The sequence below is a fragment of the Cyprinus carpio genome, chromosome A4, assembly GCF_018340385.1.
Source record: "Cyprinus carpio isolate SPL01 chromosome A4, ASM1834038v1, whole genome shotgun sequence".
NCBI lineage: Eukaryota > Metazoa > Chordata > Actinopteri > Cypriniformes > Cyprinidae > Cyprinus > Cyprinus carpio.
In genome coordinates, this window is record NC_056575.1 from 529,243 (window position 1) to 551,686 (window position 22,444).

At 46.7% G+C, this 22,444-nt stretch overlaps 3 protein-coding genes across 7 annotated transcripts in view; 1 reads left to right on the top strand and 2 right to left on the bottom strand.

Annotated features, from left to right (window-relative positions):
• Positions 1-1,895: 1,895 nt before the first annotated feature.
• Positions 1,896-6,735, bottom strand: LOC109047996 (transmembrane protein 60-like). 2 transcript variants are annotated; one of them, XM_042737261.1, is made up of 2 exons: positions 6,600-6,735; positions 1,896-2,738 (listed from the first exon to the last, which is right to left on the bottom strand). In XM_042737261.1, exon 2 carries the CDS (start codon positions 2,690-2,692, stop codon positions 2,315-2,317), a length of 378 nt encoding a protein of 125 aa, XP_042593195.1. In that variant the 5' UTR covers positions 2,693-2,738; positions 6,600-6,735; the 3' UTR covers positions 1,896-2,314. The 2 variants fall into 2 exon arrangements, with proteins under 2 accessions (XP_042593195.1, XP_018921206.1); XM_019065661.2 differs by lacking the exon at positions 6,600-6,735 and adding an exon at positions 2,826-2,969.
• On the top strand, positions 3,387-16,727 carry LOC109054334 (protein PHTF2-like). The gene is made up of 19 exons (XM_042736037.1): positions 3,387-3,523; positions 6,676-6,756; positions 8,543-8,599; positions 10,592-10,612; positions 10,961-10,991; positions 11,120-11,278; positions 11,804-11,972; positions 12,461-12,622; positions 12,983-13,181; positions 13,436-13,609; positions 13,711-13,932; positions 14,087-14,215; positions 14,294-14,566; positions 14,650-14,781; positions 14,871-14,957; positions 15,041-15,196; positions 15,293-15,388; positions 15,491-15,616; positions 15,695-16,727. Exons 2-19 carry the CDS (start codon positions 6,712-6,714, stop codon positions 15,713-15,715), a joined length of 2,259 nt encoding a protein of 752 aa, XP_042591971.1. The 5' UTR covers positions 3,387-3,523; positions 6,676-6,711; the 3' UTR covers positions 15,716-16,727.
• A 470-nt stretch (positions 16,728-17,197) lies between these two features.
• Positions 17,198-22,444, bottom strand: part of LOC109054336 (proline-rich protein 5) — a 13,273-nt gene continuing 8,026 nt past the window's right edge. For all 4 annotated transcript variants that reach the window (XM_042737191.1, XM_042737180.1, XM_042737168.1 and 1 more), the window contains 6 exons: positions 21,959-22,007; positions 21,821-21,878; positions 20,288-20,379; positions 19,833-19,973; positions 18,664-18,802; positions 17,198-18,587 (listed from right to left, as the gene is read on the bottom strand). In XM_042737191.1, the coding sequence (XP_042593125.1) occupies positions 18,169-18,587; positions 18,664-18,802; positions 19,833-19,973; positions 20,288-20,379; positions 21,821-21,878; positions 21,959-22,007 (898 nt within the window). In that variant the 3' untranslated portion in view covers positions 17,198-18,168. The remainder of the gene's footprint in view (positions 18,588-18,663; positions 18,803-19,832; positions 19,974-20,287; positions 20,380-21,820; positions 21,879-21,958; positions 22,008-22,444) is intronic.

Below are 22,444 nucleotides of genomic sequence, written 5' to 3' on the forward strand. Positions count from 1 at the left end.
GTGGTGTTCACTGCTCCGGGTGTGTGTTTCACGGTGCTGTGTGTGTCACTGCTCCGGGTGTGGTCACGGTGTGTGTGTGTTCACTGCTCCGGGTGTGTGTTCACGGTGTGTGTGTGTTCACTGCTCCGGGTGTGTGTGTGTTCACTGCTCCGGGAGTGTGTTCACAGTGTGTGTGTGTTCACTGCTCCGGGTGTGTGTTCACGGTGTGTGTGTGTGTTCACTGCTCCGGGTGTGTGTGTGTTCACTGCTCCGGGAGTGTGTTCATCACTGTGTGTGTGTTCACTGCTCCGGATGTGTGTGTGTGTTCACTGCTCCGGGTGTGTGTTCACGTTGTGTGTGTGTGTTTCAAACCTGCTCCGGGTGTGTGTTCACAGTGTGTGTGTGTTCACGGTGTGTGTGTGTGTTCACTGCTCCGGGTGTGTGTTCACAGTGTGTGTGTGTTCACTGCTCCGGGTGTGTGTTCACGGGTGTGTGTGTGTTCACTGCTCCGGGTGTGTGTTCACGGTGTGTGTGTGTGTTCACTGCTCCGGGTGTGTGTTCACGGTGTGGTGTGTGTGTTCACTGCTCCGGGTGTGTGTGTGTTCACTGCTCCGGGAGTGTGTTCACAGTGTGTGTGTGTTCACTGCTCCGGGTGTGTGTGTTCACTGCTCCGGGTGTGTGTTCACGGTGTGTGTGTGTGTGTGTTCACTGCTCCGGGGGTGTGTGTTCACGGTGTGTGTGTGTTCACTGCTCCGGGTGTGTGTTCACATTGTGTGTGTGTGGTTCACTGCTCCGGGTGTGTGTTCACGGTGTGTGTGTGTGTTCACTGCTCCGGGTGTGTGTTCACAGTGTGTGTGTGTTCACGGTGTGTGTGTGTGTTCACTGCTCCGGGTGTGTGTTCACAGTGTGTGTGTGTTCACTGCTCCGGGTGTGTGTTCACGGTGTGTGTGTTCACTGCTCCGGGTGTGTGTGTTCACAGTGTGTGTGTGTTCACTGCTCCGGGTGTGTGTTCACGTTGTGTGTGTGTGTGTTCACTGCTCCGGGTGTGTGTTCACAGTGTGTGTGTGTTCACTGCTCCGGGTGTGTGTTCACGGTGTGTGTGTGTTCTGTGGATGGGTTAAATGCAGAGCACCAATTCTGAGTATGGGTCACCATACTTGGCTGTATGTCATGTCACTATAGAGCAGGGCTGGGCAGCTTGGGTCCTGGAGGGCTACTGTCCTAATCAAACACACCTGAACAAGCTGATCAGTGTCTTCAAGATCGCTAGAAAGCTCCAGACAGGTGTGTTTGATTGGGCTTGGAGGACAGTGGTCCTCGAGGACTGATAAAGACAGTAAAGTAGAATGTTTCTTTTCTCTGTTCTCTGTAAAGCTGCTGTGGAACAATCCGTCTGATGCTGCCATCTAGTGATCACAGTTTGTACTGCTTCATCTGTGGCTGGTGTTCAACTCGACTGATTGACATGCAGCAACGTTTGTTTCTTTCACCTTTCATTTTTATGTATCTATTGTGCATAAATGGTCATAAAATACATGCCAAGTTACAGCAATACTGAATTATTAACGATTAAATTACTATAATTTGTTTATTCATCAGGCCATATTGAAGATCAGGGCATAGCTGTATATTTTGACCTTCGTAATGTATTGTGATTGTTTGTCTTTTCCCTGGCCGTATCTTGTAAACCAGGGTTAGGCATCGGTCCTGCAGAGTTTAGCTCTAACCCTAATCAAACACACCTGAACAAGCTCATCAAGGTATCAGGATTACTAAGGCTACAGACAAGTGAGGCTTTTTCAGGGTTGGGGATAAACTCTGCAGGACATCCGCGCTCCAGGACGACCCTGCTGTAAACCGTTAAAGCTTGATCTGTGCTCTCAGATGATGTGATGATTGAACACTCACGCTCCACATTCATCACTGCAGTGGCTTTATTCTGTTTCCCTTCATCAGAACCTCTGCTGGCAGAAAGAGATTTACCAGAAAAACTAAATGTCCATTACAGCATCAGCACATGGAAATATATTTACAAGATCAAAAAACACGAATAAAACCACATATTACCACACTTGAAATGTACAAAATTCATTTGAGACAAATTTCTAAAAAAAAGAGAACAGAAACAGCAGAATGTTTGCTTTCTGTAGAAACATTTGTGTTCACGTACAAGTGTTTGAAACTGAATCACTCCGTGTGTGAGCGCATGTGTGTGTGAGACCGTGAGTGTGTGTGTGTGTGTTCAGGTGACTCATGTGTTCATATGTGTGTGTTTGTGAGACCGTGAGTGTGTGTGTGTGTGTGTGTGTGTTCAGAGGTTTTCTGTGTGTCCGTGTCAGTCTGTGTGCTGGGGCAGGATGTTGTATCCCAGCTGGATCAGGGCTCCGGTCAGCAATGTCCAGAGCGGCACACAGATGATCAGCAGCCGCAGGTTGGTCAGCTGCTCCAGCCGCGCACACAGCGTCACACAGAAGCCCACCTTCATCACCAGAGCCAGCAGATACCAGAGCTTCAGCCGCGGGTCGTAACCCGCCCGGCACCGCCCCGCCACCTTCACACCCAGCATCAGCAGCAGGATGCTGTCAAAGATCCAGACGGGCAGGAAGATCAGGAACCAGCTCCATTTGACCTTTCCATCCAGCTTCAGCACCAGCAGGATGAGGAAGACGAGCGAGAAGATCCAGGTGAGCAGAACCCGCTGAGCCAGAGACATCTGCCCCGACTGACCACACGAGCAGCTCCAGCAAATCAGTCAGCCACTGTAACACACCATCATCATCATCATCATCATCAACACTGAGGATCTTCAGCCTGCGAGCATCGGTAACGCGCGTGACGTCACTCACCGCACAGTCCCGCCGAAGCCTGCCGGATCATGCGTTAACTCTCATTTGAACCGTAATGAAACGATCTTCATCGGAATCATAACGGAGTGAATCGTTCTTCGCTTTGTTAGGATGCGCTGTGATGTCTGCAGCTGCCAATCACACTGTGATTCTGTTTCCGGGTTCAGCAGCTCGTCCCGGATGTGTGGAATATTGGCGTCCATAGAAACACCGATCAGCTGACCATCGTTTCATGTGTTGTGTAACGGTTTGTCATCGGTTACTTCACCCAGACAGACATTATCGTCACACCGGCGGTCACGAGAGATTAAAGAACGCGGTTATACGGGCTGAAGCGCTTCTGTCGCGTGACCTGCAGAGGGCGGCATTATTCATGAGGCGCGTTCACGCCTGCGCACGACCCACCGTCAGGCTCGTACCCTGCACATCAGTCTTGTGTTTACCGCTCGAGTCGTTATTATTCTTCAGCGCGAGCGTGAAGATCCACAGATCGAGTGATTCAGCTGCGCGTTTATTCCGTGCGCGCCGGTAACGCGGATCTCAGAGCCGCGGGGGACTCTACCGGGAACGGTTAGCGAGGTAACGACACCGAGATCAACATCGATCTTCATCATCATCATCATCAGCATCTTCACCGTCTCATCACGTCAACCTCCCGTGTGTTTGTCGAGCGAGAACGACTGAAGCGGCGCGCAGCGGTAAGAGAGGACAGATCTGAACATCAGCGATCATCACACACACACACACACACATCACACACACATCCTCACATCAAAAAAAAACACAAACCGTGTATCTCTCTCTCTCACACACACACACACACTTGTGTCACGGTGTATCTGTTTTCTTATATGTACAGTTCTTTGAGTAGATCAGTGTGTGTGTGATGCTAGATCAGTTGAAAGTGAAAGTGAAAGTGACGTGACATTCAGCACTGACCCCATACTCAGAATTAGTGCTCTGCATTAACCCATCTCTCTCACACACACACACACACACCGGAGCAGTGGGCAGCCATTTTATGCGGCGGCGCCCGGGGAGCTGTTTTCGATGCCTATCATGGGCACCTAAGTCAGTTCTTTGAGTAGATCAGTGTGTGTGTGATGTGAGGATGTGAGTGTGTGATGTGAGAGTGTGTGTGTGTGTGTGTGTGCAGGTCACACAGTGTGTGTGTGATGTGAGGATGTGAGTGTGTGATGTGAGAGTGTGTGTGTGTGTGTGTGTGCAGGTCACACTCAGCTCGTGCTGATCTTCAGGCTCTGGTTCAGAGAAACGCCCTGAAATCCCGCAGCTCACAGAAACCAGAAGAGCTTTACACCGAGTCTTTCTGCTGTGATGTGTGTGTGTGTAGAGAAGCGGTTGTAACACACACCTGATTCAGATCATCAGCTCGTTAGAAGAGAGCTCGAGCAGGAGCTGTGTTCCCATTGACATGCTCCCTACACAGTGTTCACTGCTCCCTGAGCAGGGGAGATCTGTTCAAGTTTTAAATACAGTTTAAATTCACGTCTCACACACTTCAGTGCACTTTGAGTGGAACATATACGTTCGCTTCGAACTGGAATCAGGGCAGAATATCCTGTGATGTCCACTTCGCAGGGCACTTCCGTTCGAACAGAACTGATGTCTGAGCCGTGAGAGAAACGTACTGAATGTGCAGCGCAGGGCGAGGACTGGAACTGAGATCCGCAGCCGTAGAGTCACAAACACTCCTCTGATCACAGATCTGATGTTCTCATGCAGTTCTTCAGTCAGTCTGTGTGTGTGTGTGTGTGTGTTAGGATTTTATGAGGAGTGTCCACACAGACACACACCTAACCCTAACCCTCACAGAAAACTTTCTGTATTTTTACAATCTCAGAAAACTAATTCTGTATGATTTATAAGCTTTTGTACCCATGAAGACCTCAGTTTAGGTCCCCACAGTGACACGAGTCCCCATGAGTCTGTGTGAAAACCTGTACACACACACACACACACACACACCCCTGCGTGGAGTCAGAGATCGTATGGAAACACGTGATGTCAGTAGTTCAGTGTATTCTCTCGGATGCAGACACGCGTCTGATTCTGCTCTCAGGTTTCTCTCAGCAGCTGTGTGTGAGCTTCGACCTCGAGTCTGCAGCAGCGCTACGTCACACTCTCCGTGAGCTCTTCAGAGTGAAGCGTTTCTCAGCGTTCTCTGACATCTGTGTGTGATAGACTGAAATACCCGGACTGAATCAAGCTGTGTGTGAGTCTGGGTAAGAGAGTGTGTGTGTGTGTGTGTGTGAGACCCTGAGCTCCACCTGTGAGCGTCTGGAGCCTCAAGTGCTGCAGCTTCTGCAGGAAATTTTCAGTTGTTTGTTCCACGAATAGCTCCAGGTCTATCCAGAGAACAACGCTTCTCTTCCTGCAGACGGATGAGTTCCTCACAGTGTTGTTCTTCTCATCTGTCTGTTCATTTCATCCGTCTGTGGGGGGGGGGGGTGAGTTTCTGCACAAGGCTGAAGAGACAGAATAAATGTGACCATTTCCTCTTACAGATGCATACAGGAAGATGCGCTGCTTTATTTAGCCTGTGAAGAACACACACACACACACACAGCTGTCCACCTCCTTCATGAAACATGCACAGCTCTGGGTTACACATCACCAGATGGACGTGTGAGAGTTTATTTCCTGCTGGTTTGGTCTAGGATGGTTTTATCTGTTGTGTTGCAGAAGGAAGCGTCTGGGATTGTCTCTGAATCACTGATCTGTGCGTCGATCGATCACGAATCATCCAGTTTTCAGCACACGCTGTTGTTTGGCAGGAGACACAAATCACATGTAAATGAAAGTGTTTTGTGAGAGCAGGACCGGTCTGTCCACCCTTCAGTGTGCACTAGTGAGGGCGTGTGTCACCATCCCTTCAGGCTGATTCTTGTTCCCGTTCTGCTGCTGCTTGTCTGTTTTGTGCTAAATTTACTGTTGATGATGTGAACAGGGAAGAAAGCTCATCTATGTGTGATGTGACGTCAGTCAGGTGTGTGTGTGTGTGTGTGTGTGTGCGTCACATTTAATGCAGTGACTGAACCAACTCGGAGAAAGCTCAGCGTTCACTCCATGATGAGGTGTGTGTGTGTGTGTGTGTGTGTCAGAGCTCTAACCACCCAGTTTCACACCCGTTATTCACAGATAAAGCTAATCTGGTGTGACATTGGCTGTGTCTCTGTGTGTGTGTGTGTGTGTACATGTTTAGATATATTTGTGAGGGTCAAATTGGATGGGGTTATTTATCTATTGCACAAAAGCAACATGAACTAATATAAAATATAAACTGTTAACAGCTGCAGAGCTTCTGTTTAGGCTCTAACACGTGTCTGCAGCGGTGAGCGACGCAGTGCTGAAACGAATCCTCTCATTATAACACACGGATTGTAGACAGTAATTACTCAGTTCTTTTGAAATAAAGTAATCAGAACATTAACGTGATTGTTTTCAGAGTAACCTGCTGAACACTGGTTCCTAGCGTTCACAGATCAGACAGACAGCAGAAGCGTTCCTGAGTCTTAAACACGGTCATGAGTTAAACTCCAGAGACTGTGTGAACTGAGAGATGATGTTGAATGCATTAAAATCACTTCTGATAAAACATGAAACTGTGTTGTTTTTCTCCTCTGTCACTATTTGTTGTTAGGGTTGATCTCTGTGTCAACTATATTGTGTGGAGAACAATCAGACCAACTATGTGTGACTTCTCTGTGTGTGTGTGTGTGTGTGTGTGTGTGTGTGTGTGTGTGTTGGACACACCTGTGCTGCAGGTAAGAAGAGCTGAAGTGCGTCAGACCGCAGCGCTCCGTCTGATCTCCTCCTCTCTCTCTCACAGATTAAAATGCTCCAGCGTGCGGCTCCTGACATGTAAATGGCGTCGAAGGTGCGTGATGCTGTGCTCTGGTACCAGAAGAAGGTGAGAGATCAGTCCATGTTCCTCTTTCTGAGATGTTTCCTACATTGTGAGTTCATGTGTTTGAGCTTCTGTGTGATGTGTGTGTGTTGAGCACTGATGTTATTGATCTGAGCTCCTGGTGATGATCTGAGTTCTGAAGCTGAAGGGTTTGTTGGAGTTTGTCGTGAATCTGTTCAGTTTAGTTTAGTTCTGTTTCCTGCGTCACTGCTGAATGTCACAGCAAAACAGATGATGCTCAATCAGAGAAACACTCAACAACATGAAAAACAGAACGACGAATGCTCAGCACGTCTGCCTTACACACAACAGACGAGCAGCTCGCGCACGGCTGTCAGCTCACTAACATCTGAGCTTTATTTAGACGCTGTTCTGTCAGTATCACACCAGAGCCTGCTGGCTGTTGTGTTGCCATAGCAGCAGGTACTGCGATGTCATTTCCTCTGAGCTGTCATTTAGCATGAAGAACGAGAAAATCTGTGTGAAAGACTCCTGTGTCTGTCTGCTCCGGGTGATATTATGTAACTGCATCGAAACACTGTAGGATCAGCCTTCATCTCTCTCTCACACACACACACACACACACACACGGGTCGCACTCACTGTATGTTTAATGAGACTGAACTCGTGAATTATTGAGTCTTTTCCACCGTGGGACTTCAGTCCAGTGTCGCTGTCTTCACCTTCAGTGTTCAAATGACACCGAGCCGCGGTACTTATTGCCCCGGCAACCATCAGACCAATCAGAGCTGTGCATCGCTCCATTCACGCTCATGCTTCCACGCATCTCCAGAAACTCTATCCTGCACGACGCTCCAAACCAGAAAATATTTATCACCGCTTCCTTGTTAAACATGTTTGATCACATTGGAATCATGACAAGCTCTGGGTGTGACACGGACTATCAGTGTGACGTCCTGTAAAACACTGCAGTATGGACACGCCAGTGATTCTGATGTCCTGATGTGAGTCTGTTTAAACACAACGACTGACTGATCCTGAGACTGTTCGGAGGATTTTTGATTGATTAGGATTAGAGGTCAACTGATAAGGGTTTTTCTGATGCTAAAGCTGATCTCTAGAAATCAGGGCAGCCGATGGCCGATATAGCTCTTTTTTTCTTTTTTCTTTTTTTTTTTTAATACTGCAGTATTGGGTTTGATTTCTGTTCAAGTTCTGTTCTGTTCTGTTATTATTAAAAAAGAAAAATAATTACAAGTGTAGTAATTTTAAAGTCACCTTTTCTGTAAGAACATTATTCCATGCACATCACAAGCTAATAAAATTTTTGGGAAAAACAGCTGACAGAGAGTTTACGGAGCGCTGTGAACACGCTTCTTCTCACACGCAGCCTCAGAGAGAGATTCTCCAGGACAGAAGCCACATTGATCACATCAGCGTTTATCTGTACAGCGCAGGCTACTATTATAATTTAGCCGCTGGACTCATTACCAGGTTTTGTTACCCGTGTCTGCCTGCAGCCAAAACAGCTGGTGCAAGGCTTGCTAACAATACAATTCCATACAGTTACTCCAAAAGCAGCATCATATTTAACCAAAGAAATATATAAGGCTAGATTAAGAACGAAGGATAAGACCTTAAGTCTTACCGTTTTCTTGGGAAGTTAGCAGGCACAGGGTAACTGTGCTGGAATGGTCTGTCTATTAATCAGCTTAATGTGCAGCACAATCAGCCCAAGCAGATTCATTAACAAATGCCAAAAATCAGCCCGATCAGTCGGTCAGCCTCTGATTTGTGTAACCTGTCTCTCGTCTGTCTCGTCTGTCAGATCGGTGCGTATGACCAGCAGATATGGGAGAAATCAGTGGAACAGCGAGAGATCAAGGTAACGAGTCACTGACTCTTGATTTGAACGCTTCCTTTCATCTGTTCATTCTGCCTTTGCAGCAGTGTGTGTGTCTGTGTGTCTGTGTGTGTAGTTCGTTCATTTCTCTTTTAAACATGTCTTTATCTCCCTTCACTCCAAGCAGTTTATCAGACGCGTGAGTATTGCTGTAAGACGATGTGGCGCCACTCTCAGCCTGTAGGTGGCGCTGCGTGTGGGTTTTTCAGTCTGGTCTTCATGTGTAACACGACTGGACGCCTGTATTTGTGTGAGAGCATGTTTAGACTGTAATAAGGTCACATCAGTAACACGAGGGTATACTGTAATCTACTGAGACTTAGCTTACACTCCTCACACACACGTCTGATGATGACGAGCTCCGCCGAAACAGAAGCTCTTTTCTATGTTGAAGTCAGGATCAGACTTCATTGGCTGCTTGAGAGTGAATTTGCCTTCAGTTTGTTTGTTTTGCTTTTTCTGGTTGCGCTGTGACTCATGTTTGGCCGAATGTCTTGCGTAACACGAGGGCTACACAGACAAAAATAAAGCCAACAGAAAGTGTGAGTCAAACCTGATTCTGCACAGATCAGCCCAAAGAGCCGCAGTGAGGAATACAGCCGCTCACCGTCGCTTTACCAATGGCCTGAATCCATCTCTTCTGGAGAACAGTAACAAACTTGATGCATTAACAGAGGATGTGCATTTACTGATACGACGGCTTTGAATGCAGCTCATCCAATCAGCATAGAGTCTGAATGATCCGATTCATGGATGACTGACTGTAGAGGCATTATTACTCAGACTCAGACTAACATTCATTTCATCAATAATACTTTCCTTGTCAGTCATCAGCGGCGACTTCGGAAAGATCTTTAATAAAGTCAGACCTGAATCAGTTTTTACCGAAAATAGATTTTAAAGCAATTTTTTAGTGTTTCTGCCTTTATTTTGATAGAATAGTTAGAGATTGGATATTAGAGAGGAGAGCCGGGACTCTAACTCGGGTCACGTGAGGCCTGTGATTTGCCGTGAGCACAGTCATGTTTTAAAGGATGAATGGACAGGAATAACATCTGTGTTTTTGTTGAGCGTGTCGGTTTGAATTGGTTCTTGTGAGCAGATCACTGCTGTTTGTATGAATATCTGCTGTAGCGTCGGGCGTTTACAGCTCGTTATTAGCAGAAGACTGCTCTCTGTTTACATGAAACTAATGAGGGCATGAACCGTAGCACTGCACCCTTAATAGACAGCATCACAAACAGGCTCGGTGTGTGTGTGTGTGTGTGTGTGAACTGATGTTCGGAGGTCGACTCATATAAATAAATTCAAGTTGTAAATCCCTAATAATCTGTCATATTAAATGAGTGACTGAAAGAGCTGCTTCAGATCCTGCTTAAAGTCAGTGTTTTATTGCACTCTGGTCATGAATTCACTCATTTATTCTATTAATCTTTTTTTAATAAAACTCATATGTTGAGAAGTGTGTGTGCTGATGTGCATGATTCCCTCCATCAGTGTGAATGATCTGCTGTGACAGAAGACACTGTCAGTCATCCTGTCTGTCTGATGAGCGTCTGTCTGTCTGATGAACATCTGTCTGTCTGTCTGATGAGCGTCTGTCTGTCTGATGAGCGTCTGTCTGTCTGTCTGATGAGCGTCTGTCTGTCTGTCTGATGAGCGTCTGTCTGTCTGATGAGAGTCTGTCTGTCTGTCTGTCTGATGAGCGTCTGTCTGTCTGATGAGAGTCTGTCTGTCTGTCTGATGAGCGTCTGTCTGTCTGTCTGATGAGCGTCTGTCTGTCTGTCTGATGAGCGTCTGTCTGTCTGTCTGTCTGTCTGTCTGTCTGATGAGCGTCTGTCTGTCTGATGAGCGTCTGTCTGTTTGTCTGATGAGCGTCTGTCTGTCTGATGAGCGTCTGTCTGTTTGTCTGATGAGCGTCTGTCTGTTATGAGCGTCTGTCTGTCTGTCTGATGAGCGTCTGTCTGTCTGCAGGGTCTGAGGAATCTGATGAGAGTCTGTCTCTCTGTCTGTCTGAGAGCTGTCTGTCTGTCTGATGAGCGTCTGTCTGTCTGATGAGCGTCTGTCTGTCTGTCTGATGAGCGTCTGTCTGTCTGATGAGCGTCTGTCTGTCTGTCTGTCTGTCTGTCTGTCTGATGAGCGTCTGTCTGTCTGTCTGATGAGCGTCTGTCTGTCTGTCTGATGAGCGTCTGTCTGTCTGATGAGTCTGATGTCTGTCTGTCTGTCTGTCTGATGAGCGTCTGTCTGTCTGTCTGTCTGAGTCGAGCGTCTGTCTGTCTCTGCGTCTGTCTGTCTGAGGAACAAACCCGAAGAAGACGTCTGGTCTGTCTGTCGTGAAGCCAGTCGTATCATCATGACGTGGATCTGGTCAGAGGTCAGACACACATGATGTTGTCTGTAGTTGATGTTTTGTTGTGTTCACATCACGTTCAGGTCTATTATTGCAGGTCAGTCGTATCATCAGGAGTCGCAGATGCTAACTTGTCTTGTTTTATTCGTCAGGTTCTGCGTTTGCTAAAGCGAAGCCCGAGAGCCCGTGGACCTCTCTGACCCGGAAAGGCATTGTCAGAGTGGTTTTCTTCCCCTTTTTCTTCCGCTGGTGGATTCAGGTGACGTCAAGAGCCGTCTTCTACCTGCTGCTGTCTCTCTACCTGCTGCAGGGTAAGTGAGCGTTTCTCACGTTACAATCGCTTAATGTCCTGTGAGTTTTTCAGCAGTCATGTAGGTGAGGATAGTAGGGTATAGGGAATGAACTTCATTTCAGTCAGCAATGTCTCTGTTCGGAGATCAGAGAACAACAGAATGATGTCAGTCCTGACTGTCAGGTATGTTTGTATGTCATGCTGGCGATGCGCTGATGGGATTCTTGTGTTTCTACACGCCCAGCTGCGAGTCCCTCCGTCAGTTTGACTGAATGTTGCCTTTTTTATTGTTTTTATGTCACTCATTGAGGTCACTGTAGCTGTTTTTCTTGTCTGAGATGTTTGTAAATAGATCTGGGTGGTGTTCAAGTGATTTTGTTTTTATAGGTTATTAAAGAGAACAGGGTGTGTGTAATGATCCAAATTCATTTATCTCTCCTTAAAATAATCCATGTTCGTCATCGCATGCACTGGATTTGCGTCTTAATGTTGTGTTTTTTGTCCCAGTCGCTCCTCATGTCATCGGTGTGTGTTTGTGTTGCAGTGCTGGCGGCGGCGTTGTTTTTCAGCATCTCCAGTCCTCACGGCGTCCCCGTCACCGAGGTGTTTGGCGGCATCTGGCTGATGCTGCTGTTAGGAACCGTTCACTGCCAGATCGTCTCCACACACACTCCTAAAGCCGGCAGCGGCGGCGGTGGTGGGAAACGCCGCAGGTCAGACTCTCCTCTTCTGTGTAGCTGTAGGCAGAAACGAGTCTTTAATGCTCCTGTACCTTTCCTTTTGAAGCCAGAGTTCAGGGGCCGTGTCAGACTGCTGAGATGATTCTGCTGAATTCATGAAATCTTTCTTTATATTTGAGGATCCAAGTCAAACGCACACTTGTGACAGACGTGGTGCTCATTATTAGGAGATTTTCAGCATCATTAAAAAGAACCGCCATCACAAGAACAAAAGATCAGTATTCTAGAGGCATGAATAGAAATTAATTCTAATTCTAAAGCATGTAAAATCCAAGATGTTTTGAATAACAAACTTTGATGCAAATGAATCATTCAAAGTTTGTCTGAATCATCTCAGTTTAGTCGGCGTCTCTTTCAGGCCTTTCGCTTCTCTTGACTTTGGGAATCAAGCGTCCTGAAGCCAAAGTTCACCCTGTTCTAACTTTTCTAAGTTTTCTGCACTTTACTGTCTCTCGCTAAAGGAAGTTGAGGAAAGCGGCTCATTTGGACATTCATAGAGAAGGCGACGGCTCTAGCACTACTGATAACACGCAGGAGGGGGCGCCGCAGGGCTCGCTGTCCGCCGGCTCACGCGGCCTCGTCGCTTTCTTCAGAGATTTCTGGCATGGTATCTTTAAAGCGGGGTGTGTATTTCTCTCTTTCTCTCATCTCCTCTTAAGATCTGAATGGCTACATCATCTCTTCTAAAGCCACGTCAGCGCGCTGCAGTTCTGCGTCTGTCTCTGAGGTTTTGTCAGTGTGTTCCTCACTACACAAAGGGATCTTGTAGCCATTTTATTCCATCTGCTCCATGTTTCAAATGCTGCACCTCTCAAAATTTTTCTCTCTAGAAACCGGTTCACTTTCCACAGATTCATGTTCTTCCCTCAGTGTTTTGCTGTGGGGGGGTAGAGCTGCACTTCCACACATTAGGGACGGGGGCGTCACCTGATCATATGCATGTCCTTCACTAGAACCTGTCCTTTTCCTTACTGTCCCATCAGGTCTAAAAAGTCCAAGCTGTCCATCGATAAGTCTACAGAGACGGATAATGGATACGTGTCTCTGGACGGCCGCATCACCAGCAAAAGCAGCGAGGAGGGTTTACAGCTGCACGAGCCTCACTGCGACCTGCTGCGCTCCGAGACGCACTGGAGCCTCCAGCACCCCCGAAACCAGCTGATCCTGCCGCCCACGGGCAAGGTACACACACACACACACTCACACACACACACACACACACACACTCACACACACACACACACACACACACACACTAACTCACTCACTCACACTCACACACACACACACACACACACTAACTCACTCACTCACACTCACACACACACACTCACTCACTCACTCACACACACACACACACACACACACGTCCCTCCAGATCTGCTGAATGGATGTGTGTGTGGAGGCATGACTGACGTGTGTTTTGTGCGTGTCAGTGTCCGTCTGAGGCTGCGGTTCCTCGTGGAGTGGAGAACATGTCGGGTGAAGCGTCCAGTGAAGAAGACCCAGAGAACTACAGCACCCTCCGCAGAGGAGTGGAGCGCAAGAACAGCGACTGCACGCTGCGCAACAGGAAAGCACACCACTACAAGAAGCATTACACTGCTGAGGTAAAACACACACACACACACACACACACACACACACACACACGATCAGTTCTTCTGTAGGAGCACAGACACAGACTCCTTCGTGTGTGGTGTGGTCTCAGGAGACGCTGAAGTCGAACACCAGCTGCAGCTCGCGGTGCTCCAGCTCCAGGACGCAGGACTCTGAGAGCGCGCGGCACGAGTCTGAGACGGAGGATGTTCTGTGGGAGGACTTCCTGCACTGCGCCGAGTGCCGCTCCTCCTGCTCCAGCGAAACAGACGCCGACGGATCCGCCATCTGCTCTGCCTCCAAGAAGGAGTTCAGAGACGACCCGTTTCATCAGGTGCGTTGCAGATCTGGTCAGGTGATCTGGAGCTGATGCCTCATTGGTTCAGATTTGTTGTGCTTGTGTTTTGTTGCAGTAAGCATGTAAATGATGTGTGTGTGTGTGTGTGTGTGTGTGTGTGTGTGTGTGTGTCGCTCCGCTGCTGGAGAAGGGTCACGTGCCGTGGCTGCACAGCTCTAATCCGGGCCTGGAGCGCGTCAGCGCCATCGTGTGGGAAGGAAACGAATGCAAGAAAGCAGACATGTCTGTGCTGGAAATCAGCGGCATGATTATGAACAGGGTGAGTGTGACGCAGAGGAAGGAAGGCAGTGAACTGATGAACTCTGAACGCCTCGTGACCACACGCTCTCGCCCGCAGGTCAACCTCTACACTCCAGGGATCGGCTATCAGATCTTCGGGAACCTGGTGTCTGTGACGCTGGGCTTGACTCCGTTTGCGTTCAGACTGTTCCAGCACAAAGAGCCGGAGCAGCTGGCGTCTCTGTCGGCCGGTGAGCTGGTGTCTGTGGCCTTCGGCTCGTCCGCTGACGCTCTGGTGATGGCGATGGTGAGCGTGAGCTTCGTGGTGCGGGTCTGTCTCATCTGGCTCTTCTTCTTCTTGCTCAGCGTCGCTGAGAGGACGTACAGGCAGGTGAGTGCGGCGTCAGCATCCACACGCCGAGCCCCGAGCTTCCTGTCCAGCGTCTCAGCGTTTGTCTGATCCTGGTTTTTCAGCGGCTGCTGTTTGCGAAGTTGTTCGGTCACTTGACGTCGGCGCGGAGAGCCAGAAAATCAGAGGTCCCTCATTTCCGGCTGAAGAAGGTGCAGAACATTAAGATGTGGCTGTCGCTGCGCTCTTACCTGAAGGTACGGCGCTCACTGAGCTCTCAGTTTAGTCCTTGATGAGATACTCGTGTCCCTAACGCGGGATGATTCCCGTCTGTCTCTGTGTGCAGCGGCGAGGTCCGCAGCGCTCGGTGGACGTGATCGTCTCCTCTGCGTTTCTGCTCACGCTCTCGGTGGTCTTCATCTGCTGCGCTCAGGTCAGTCGCTGCATGAACTCCGTGTGTGTCTCTGGTGACTAGCGTGTTTTGCTCCGGTGTTGATGGCAGTGTTTCTCCTGCAGCTGCTGCACGTGCACGAGACGTTCCTGGAGCTTCACTATAACTGGGAGCTGATGATCTGGTGCGCCTCGCTGTCGCTGTACCTGCTGCGGTTCGTCACGCTGGGCTCAGAAACCAGCAAGAAATACAGCAACACCTCCATCTTACTCACAGAACAGGTACACACACACACACACACACACACACACACACACGTGTGATACTGTAAAACACACACACATCCCTGAGTCTCATCTGATGTGTTTCTGTTTCAGATTAACTTGTACTTGAAAATGGAAAAGAAACCAAATAAGAAAGAAGAACTCACTCTGGTCAACAACGTCCTCAAACTGGCCACCAAATTACTGAAGGTATCAGAACACACACACACACACACACACACACACACACACACACACACACACACACACAGAGCCGGACTCTGAAGCGCTGACCCTGTCTCTGTCCCGCAGGAGTTGGATGCTCCGTTCCGTCTGTACGGTCTGACCATGAATCCTCTGCTGTATAACATCACTCAGGTGGTGATTCTGTCGGCCGTGTCGGGGGTCATCAGCGACCTGCTGGGCTTCAACCTGAAGGTGAGAGCCGCTCGCTGTGGATTGTGAGTCTCTCATATTGTTGACAGTGCGTTCACAGTTTGTGTGTTTGGTTCACAGCTGTGGAAGATCAAATCATGATTCTGCGCTGAGTTCAGCTTCACGAGGCGAGGCTGCGTCTCAAACACACGGCGGCGCTGTTTCCCTCGACGGGCTTCCTGACAATGAACTCTTGACCTGTTGTTCGGTCATATCAGAGTGCTTGTGCAATTCAGCTATTTATTTTACCCTTTCAGTGTTTCTTTTTTGTTATTCTGAAGTATTTGTTTTAGCTGTTACAATTGTTTTAAGTATTATTTTAGCTCCTGATGTGACGTTCTCTTAGGAAAGATAATCAGCGCAGTCTGATCTGAGTTACTGAAACCAGGAGACACGACGTGACGATCATTGTGGAACGGATGAATCTCACACAAACACAACTGAAAAACTGCCATTTTTACACGCGTGTGAGTTTCATCAGATGATCTGCAGTTTTTTAGCTTTTTGTTCTCAGCAATAAGTGTGAGTTCAGATGAACACTGCTGCGTCTGATCACACACTGATTCAGGAGCTCCACGTGTCGTCTGCGGTCTGTTAAACACACGTGTGTGTGTGTGTGTGTGTGTGTGTGTCTCAGTTAGGAAAGCCTCAAAATGTGCACTTTAAAGCAGAAAATGTTACATGTTTCAAAGAGTCAGAGTCAACGTTTAAGTCTTGACATTTTGTGTTTTTGTACGTGACAGGACTGACGGCGGAAAGACCAAAGTGTGTGTGTGTGTGTGTGTGTGTTTGCTGGAGATGGATCTATTAGAGATTCTTTGAACTGCTTTGTAAAGGGGACTGACAGAGTTACTTTTTGTTGTGCTTTTGTTTTTCTCTGTTTTGGGTTGGAGTCATATTTCTGTTAACGGAGGGAAAATTTTCTGTTACAAAGAAACACTATTTAAGGAAAAAGAGAAATGGAGAAACTGAATGTCTTGTTTTTCAGAGAGACTCTTGTGTGTTTAGTTTCTGTCAGACATCTCTCAGATGAAGGTACAGCCAGCTTCACGAGACTCTTGTGCTGGTGGCATTTATAATTCAACTCTGCACAAAATAAATCTTTTAATGGAAAGTGTTTGCAGCACTCAAACTTCTTTAGCTGATCGGGTGCATCAGCCATCTACTAACTAACTAACTAACTAACTAACCGGGTGTGTGCTGTGATCCGGGTAGTGCACTAAACTGTACTATTTTAAACACTTTCAAAGAAACAGTTCACTGAAGTAATCATGTAGTTTAATTTGAGCTCATGGAATTGAATGTTTTAGATCAAGAGTGTCACTACGCTCTAGCTGAAGCGTCCGTGTAGAGCAGACACTGCTCACATTCACCCACACATGAATATAAATACGGCAGCAGAGCGTCAGAACTGGTTGTGTGTTAGTGTAAGTGAACGATTGCCTGGTTCATTAGTGATGGTCAGAGGCGCTGTTTGTCGAGGCTGACCGGAGCTGGACGCTGAAGGACGGTTTCTAAAACAAAGAGGGAGAAGATCCAGCCTCAGCTCTTATAAAGTCATCACACATCACTGAAAGGTAGTAGTAAAGGACAAAGTTCTTTAATAATCAGTAAAATACTATTTCACTCAATTAGAATTACAATAAAAATAGTAATCTGTGAAGGCAAGGTCATTATTCAAAACATGACTGAAAACTTTCATATTTACAAACTAATAGAAAAAATCCTGCAAATGACAATAGTTTTGTTCCTTCACTCAATGACTACAGCTCCAGTGGTTTCTCCGAAGAAGTGTCTTTAAAGATCAGTCATCTTTAACTATTTCTAAAGAAGTCAAATATGAAACTCATACTGTGTTCCATAAGACTCTTTCATTAAAAACACAACACAAGATGAAGCAGAGCAGCACTCCAGTGTTCAGAATGAAGGACTAGCACTAGCCACATCCAAACAGCTAATCTCTGCTCGTCTTTCTCACGCTCGTCTGTGCCAGATGTTAACATCAACACCAACAGACCAGACAAAACATGTGATGCATCACAATACATCAGTGCATTATTAGATCTTACTGTATGCTGCATTATTAATAATCAAACAGTAATTTGACGAGGAGAAATCAGTGCTCTTGTCTGATCTAGCAGCTTTAATAACATACTTTGCTCTCGTGCTCGTTATTGCTTGTCACGTACTTCTCTGTTCTTCATTTTGTTACTATTTTCTGAAGAGATGTTTTATGGAAAAATACTTTAAGACTATTGAATTAATTAATATTTATAATTATGCAATCGCATTGATATTAAACTTTTTAAATAGTTAAAATCGTTAATGGATTTCATTGGAATTGAAATTATAAGAGTGAACTTTGTCTGTCCTGCTCTTAGAAACACAAGACAGCTGACCAGTTCAAGTGTAAATGAACTCTGCCAGGTGCACTTTACACATTTCACACTGCTAAACTAGTACAGAAGTATGTTCTCGATCGAGAATCAAACTCCCATCATTCTACAAACTTTGCAGCCGCCCGCGTCTTCAGCGCCGTGTTGTCAGGTCAAAGGTCACGCCGCGCTCTCGCTCTCCCGGCTGAAGTCAGACGAGCTGGAACGCTGCCGGCGGAAGTCGATGAATATTCCCTCGGTGTCTGAGTCCAGAGACTCCAGGATCTGGTCCACGATGGTCTCGGGGCTGGAGGCAGACGAGTCCCGCTCCGCCGCTGAGGAGCCCAGCTCACAGAAGACGGGAGGAGACGGATCCTCACAGACGTCTGTCAGCAGCGGCACCTCGCTGAACGCAGGCTCTTCTGCGCAGGACGTCATCTGACACACGGAGTGGCGTCTGACCGCGGCGCCGGCGCTGCTCTCGGGGTCGTACTCGGCCACCGGCGTCAGCATGGGGATGTTGTAGCTCTTGGAGCGCATCACGGGGATCTTAGCGGGCGAGTCGCTGGAGCGCGGCCATCGGCGCAGGAGCCGCTTCTCTGAGAACAGCAAAGGAACGACGGGTCAGAGAACGTGCTGCGACTGCTGCGTGAGCTTCACTGTGACGCTGCTCACCCAGAACACACGAGCTCTGCGCCACCGAGCCGTCGCCAGAGATCAGGCCACGCGTCCCCAGATACGGAGACACCACCTTCTGCACCAGAGACTCCAGCTTCAGGTAATCACCGCTCACACCTTTAGACTCGTGGACCCCCTGCGACACACCATCACATCAACATCCTGCACTGACTCACAACACCCCATCAATCTGAATCACCAGAAGACGGTGAACCGTTTTTAGCAGAATGAATCTTTCCAGGTATTTTCTTCACATTATGAACTGACCCATCCATTTACACTCATGATTTCTAGAAGCACGTCGCTCACACTTTCACCCAGAAAACATGCACAGGGTTTATGAAGGCAAATTTAAGACTTAAGGCCATTTTAAGACCAAGTTCTCTTAATGTTAACATCTAGGGAAAAGTTAAGTGTATTAAGCAACACTTCAAATTTTGAAAATACAATCTTCATTTCTTTCCAGTGCATTTTACAAAAACAAAAAAGAACTCGACTAAAGTAATGGAAATAACTTTTACAGTATGTTCTGATCACACTCACTTAATTTTGTTCAGTTTCTCAGAAAATACTTCAACTACTAAGTATGTTTCTTGATTTGAGGAAGTTTAGATATTTGTACTGGAAAACAAGACATAAATACAGAGGAAGATACTCATTTTTGCAGTGCAAGCAGCATTTATTGTTGTGACTATGAATTTAAGAGTTTAAGTTTTCAAGACCAACAGAAACCCTGCAAGTAGCTGTGATTCATCATGATCAAATATCTGACAGATCACTGTGAGGGATGTGAAAAAAACTAAACAATAAAACCATGATATGGTGAGCCCTTTAAAATGCAGCATGCAGAGATACACAGGAAATAAAACCACAAACAACAAACCAGAAAGAGTCACACACGCCTTGTGATGTCTGCTTGAAAATAAAACTCCATTCACACATACGTGTACTCTAAAACACACACGCATTTGTCTCGTGTGACTCTGTCCTGTAAGTTTAAGATGTTACACATGCTACAGAAACCTACTGGAAACAGTTGCAGCTCTGCGTCGACTCAGGAAATCTAGAGCATTATCAAAGTTTCTGATGTTTGTTTACATGAGTGCCTCAAAAGTTGCTGGGAAACGGCTGCATCTGTTCTGTAACACACACACACACACACACACCTGCAGGATGAGCAGCATCTGAATGATGGAGGGCGGCACACGGGCGCGCGGGCGAGTCAGAGCATCGTCCAGCTTTATGTTGAGAGTGATGATGTTCCTGAAGTGCAGCAGAGCCAGCTGACGGACGGACGGCTCCTTCCCCTGAACACACACACACACACACACAGAGTCTCAAAAACACCACCAGCACATCCTACAAACACTCTCACATGCTATTCATGCAAAAGGTGCATGAATAAACACATGCAAACACTCTCACATGCAAAAGGTTGTGGGTTCGATTCCCAGGGAACATGTTAGGTAAAAAGTGTTAGCCTAAATGCACTGTAAGTCGCTTTAGATAAAAGCATCTGCTAAATGCATAAATTTAAATGTAAATATGTAAATGTATTCACTAGTTTAGAGCAAATAAATCAAAGAGCAAAATAAGAGTATTGGAGTGTTTGTTGCAGTACCTGGACGGGGTAGAAGATGGCCTGCAGCATGGACAGAACATTACAGAAGAAGTAGTCCCACGTTTCTGCCAGAGAATCCAGCAGCTTCTGACCTGCACACACACACACACACACACACACGCACAAACACACGTATGCACAAACACAGACAAGCACAAACACAGACGCATGCATAGACACACACACGCATGCACAAACACAAACACACACACACACGCATGCACAAACACAAACACACACACACGCATGCACAAACAAAAACATACACACACACGCATGCATGCACACACACATACAGACACACACGCATGTATGCACAAACACACACGCACACGCATATATGCACAAACACACACGCACACACATGTATGCACAAACACACACGCACACGCATGTATGCACAAACACACACGCACACGCATGTATGCACAAACACACACACACGCATAAACACAGACAAGCACAAACACAGACGCATGCATAGACACACACATGCATGCACAAACACAAACACACACGCACACACATGTATGCACAAACACACACACACACGCATGTATGCACAAACACACACACACACGCATGTATGCACAAACACACACACACACGCATGTATGCACAAACACACACACACGCATGTATGCACAAACACACACGCACACACATGTATGCACAAACACACACGCACACGCATGTATGCACAAACACACACGCACACGCATATATGCACAAACACACACGCACACACATGTATGCACAAACACACACACACACGCATGTATGCACAAACACACACACACACGCATGTATGCACAAACACACACACACAACGCATGTATGCACAAACACACACGCACACACATGTATGCACAAACACACACACACACGCATGTATGCACAAACACACACGCACACACATGTATGCACAAACACACACACACACGCATGCAGAAACACACACATGCACACAAACAGACTCATGCATAGACACACACATGCACAAACACAGACACACACGCACACATACATACACAAACACACACATGCACAAACACAGACACACACGCACACATACATACACAAACACACACATGTATATTTCAATATCTCTTTTGCTACACACATGTATGCACACACACATACACAAACACAGACGCACGCATGCACAAACACACACACGCACAAACATACATGTGCATGCACAAACACAGACACACACACGCACGCACAAACACACACATACGCATGCACAAACACAGACACACACACACACACACACACAACACAGACACACAGCAGAACTGACTTCATACATCCACTAAAAGTCAGCAAACACCAGCTTATTCAAACACACTGAGTCACATCATGAAGCATTAGAGAAACATGATCTGAGGGAGGACTTTCAGAAGTGTGGCACAAGTGGACAATTTTTCTGAAGGTCACATCAGCATTAAACACGTCCTTTTAATGCAGAGGAAACTCTTCAAAACCTCAAACCACGTGAACAGTCAGAAATGTCAGACAGCACCTTACCTTCATAAAAGTGAATCTTATCTCTCAAAATCACCATTCCCTTCGTCAGCAGCTGATTCTGTGACACAATCACAATCAAACTCAATTCACAGCCGCTTCATTTAGTATTGATTATTGATCTGAGACTGGACTGATCACCTGCAGATACTCTGTGAAGAAGGAGCCCAACTCAGTCTTTAGGAGCTGCCTAGAGACAGACAGACAGATGGACAGAGACAGACAGAGAGAGAGAGAGAGAGAGAGAGAGAGAGAGAGAGAGAGAGACGGAGACAGACAGATAGACAGAGAGAGAGAAATGCTAATGAGCTAATGTTCACACATTCTAATTTGTTACAGTTTAATACTTCTATTTGTTACAATACTTTTAAGACATTATAATATCCCATTCTTTTACTGTGATGTTCATTTAATTAATATTATTATTGTTATTATATTATTATTATTTTATTTATTTTTTTATCTTTTTGTACATGTATACTAAGCTTTGGTAATATTATATCATTTACAGCCATGCCAATAAAACAATTTTGAATTGAATTGAAATGAGAGAGAGACAGAGACAGACAGATGGACAGAGACAGACAGAGAGAGAGAGGCATAGAGACAGACAGATGGACAGAGACA

Bases quoted from the DNA above. Each gene is read 5' to 3' on its own strand.
- LOC109047996 (XM_042737261.1), bottom strand. From the start codon at position 2,692: ATGTCTCTGGCTCAGCGGGTTCTGCTCACCTGGATCTTCTCGCTCGTC.
- LOC109054334 (XM_042736037.1), top strand. From the start codon at position 6,712: ATGGCGTCGAAGGTGCGTGATGCTGTGCTCTGGTACCAGAAGAAG. The intron at 13,610-13,710 runs GTAAAACACACA...GTGTGGTCTCAG, and splicing joins AGAAGCATTACACTGCTGAG to GAGACGCTGAAGTCGAACAC. The intron at 14,782-14,870 runs GTACGGCGCTCA...CTCTGTGTGCAG, and splicing joins CGCTGCGCTCTTACCTGAAG to CGGCGAGGTCCGCAGCGCTC.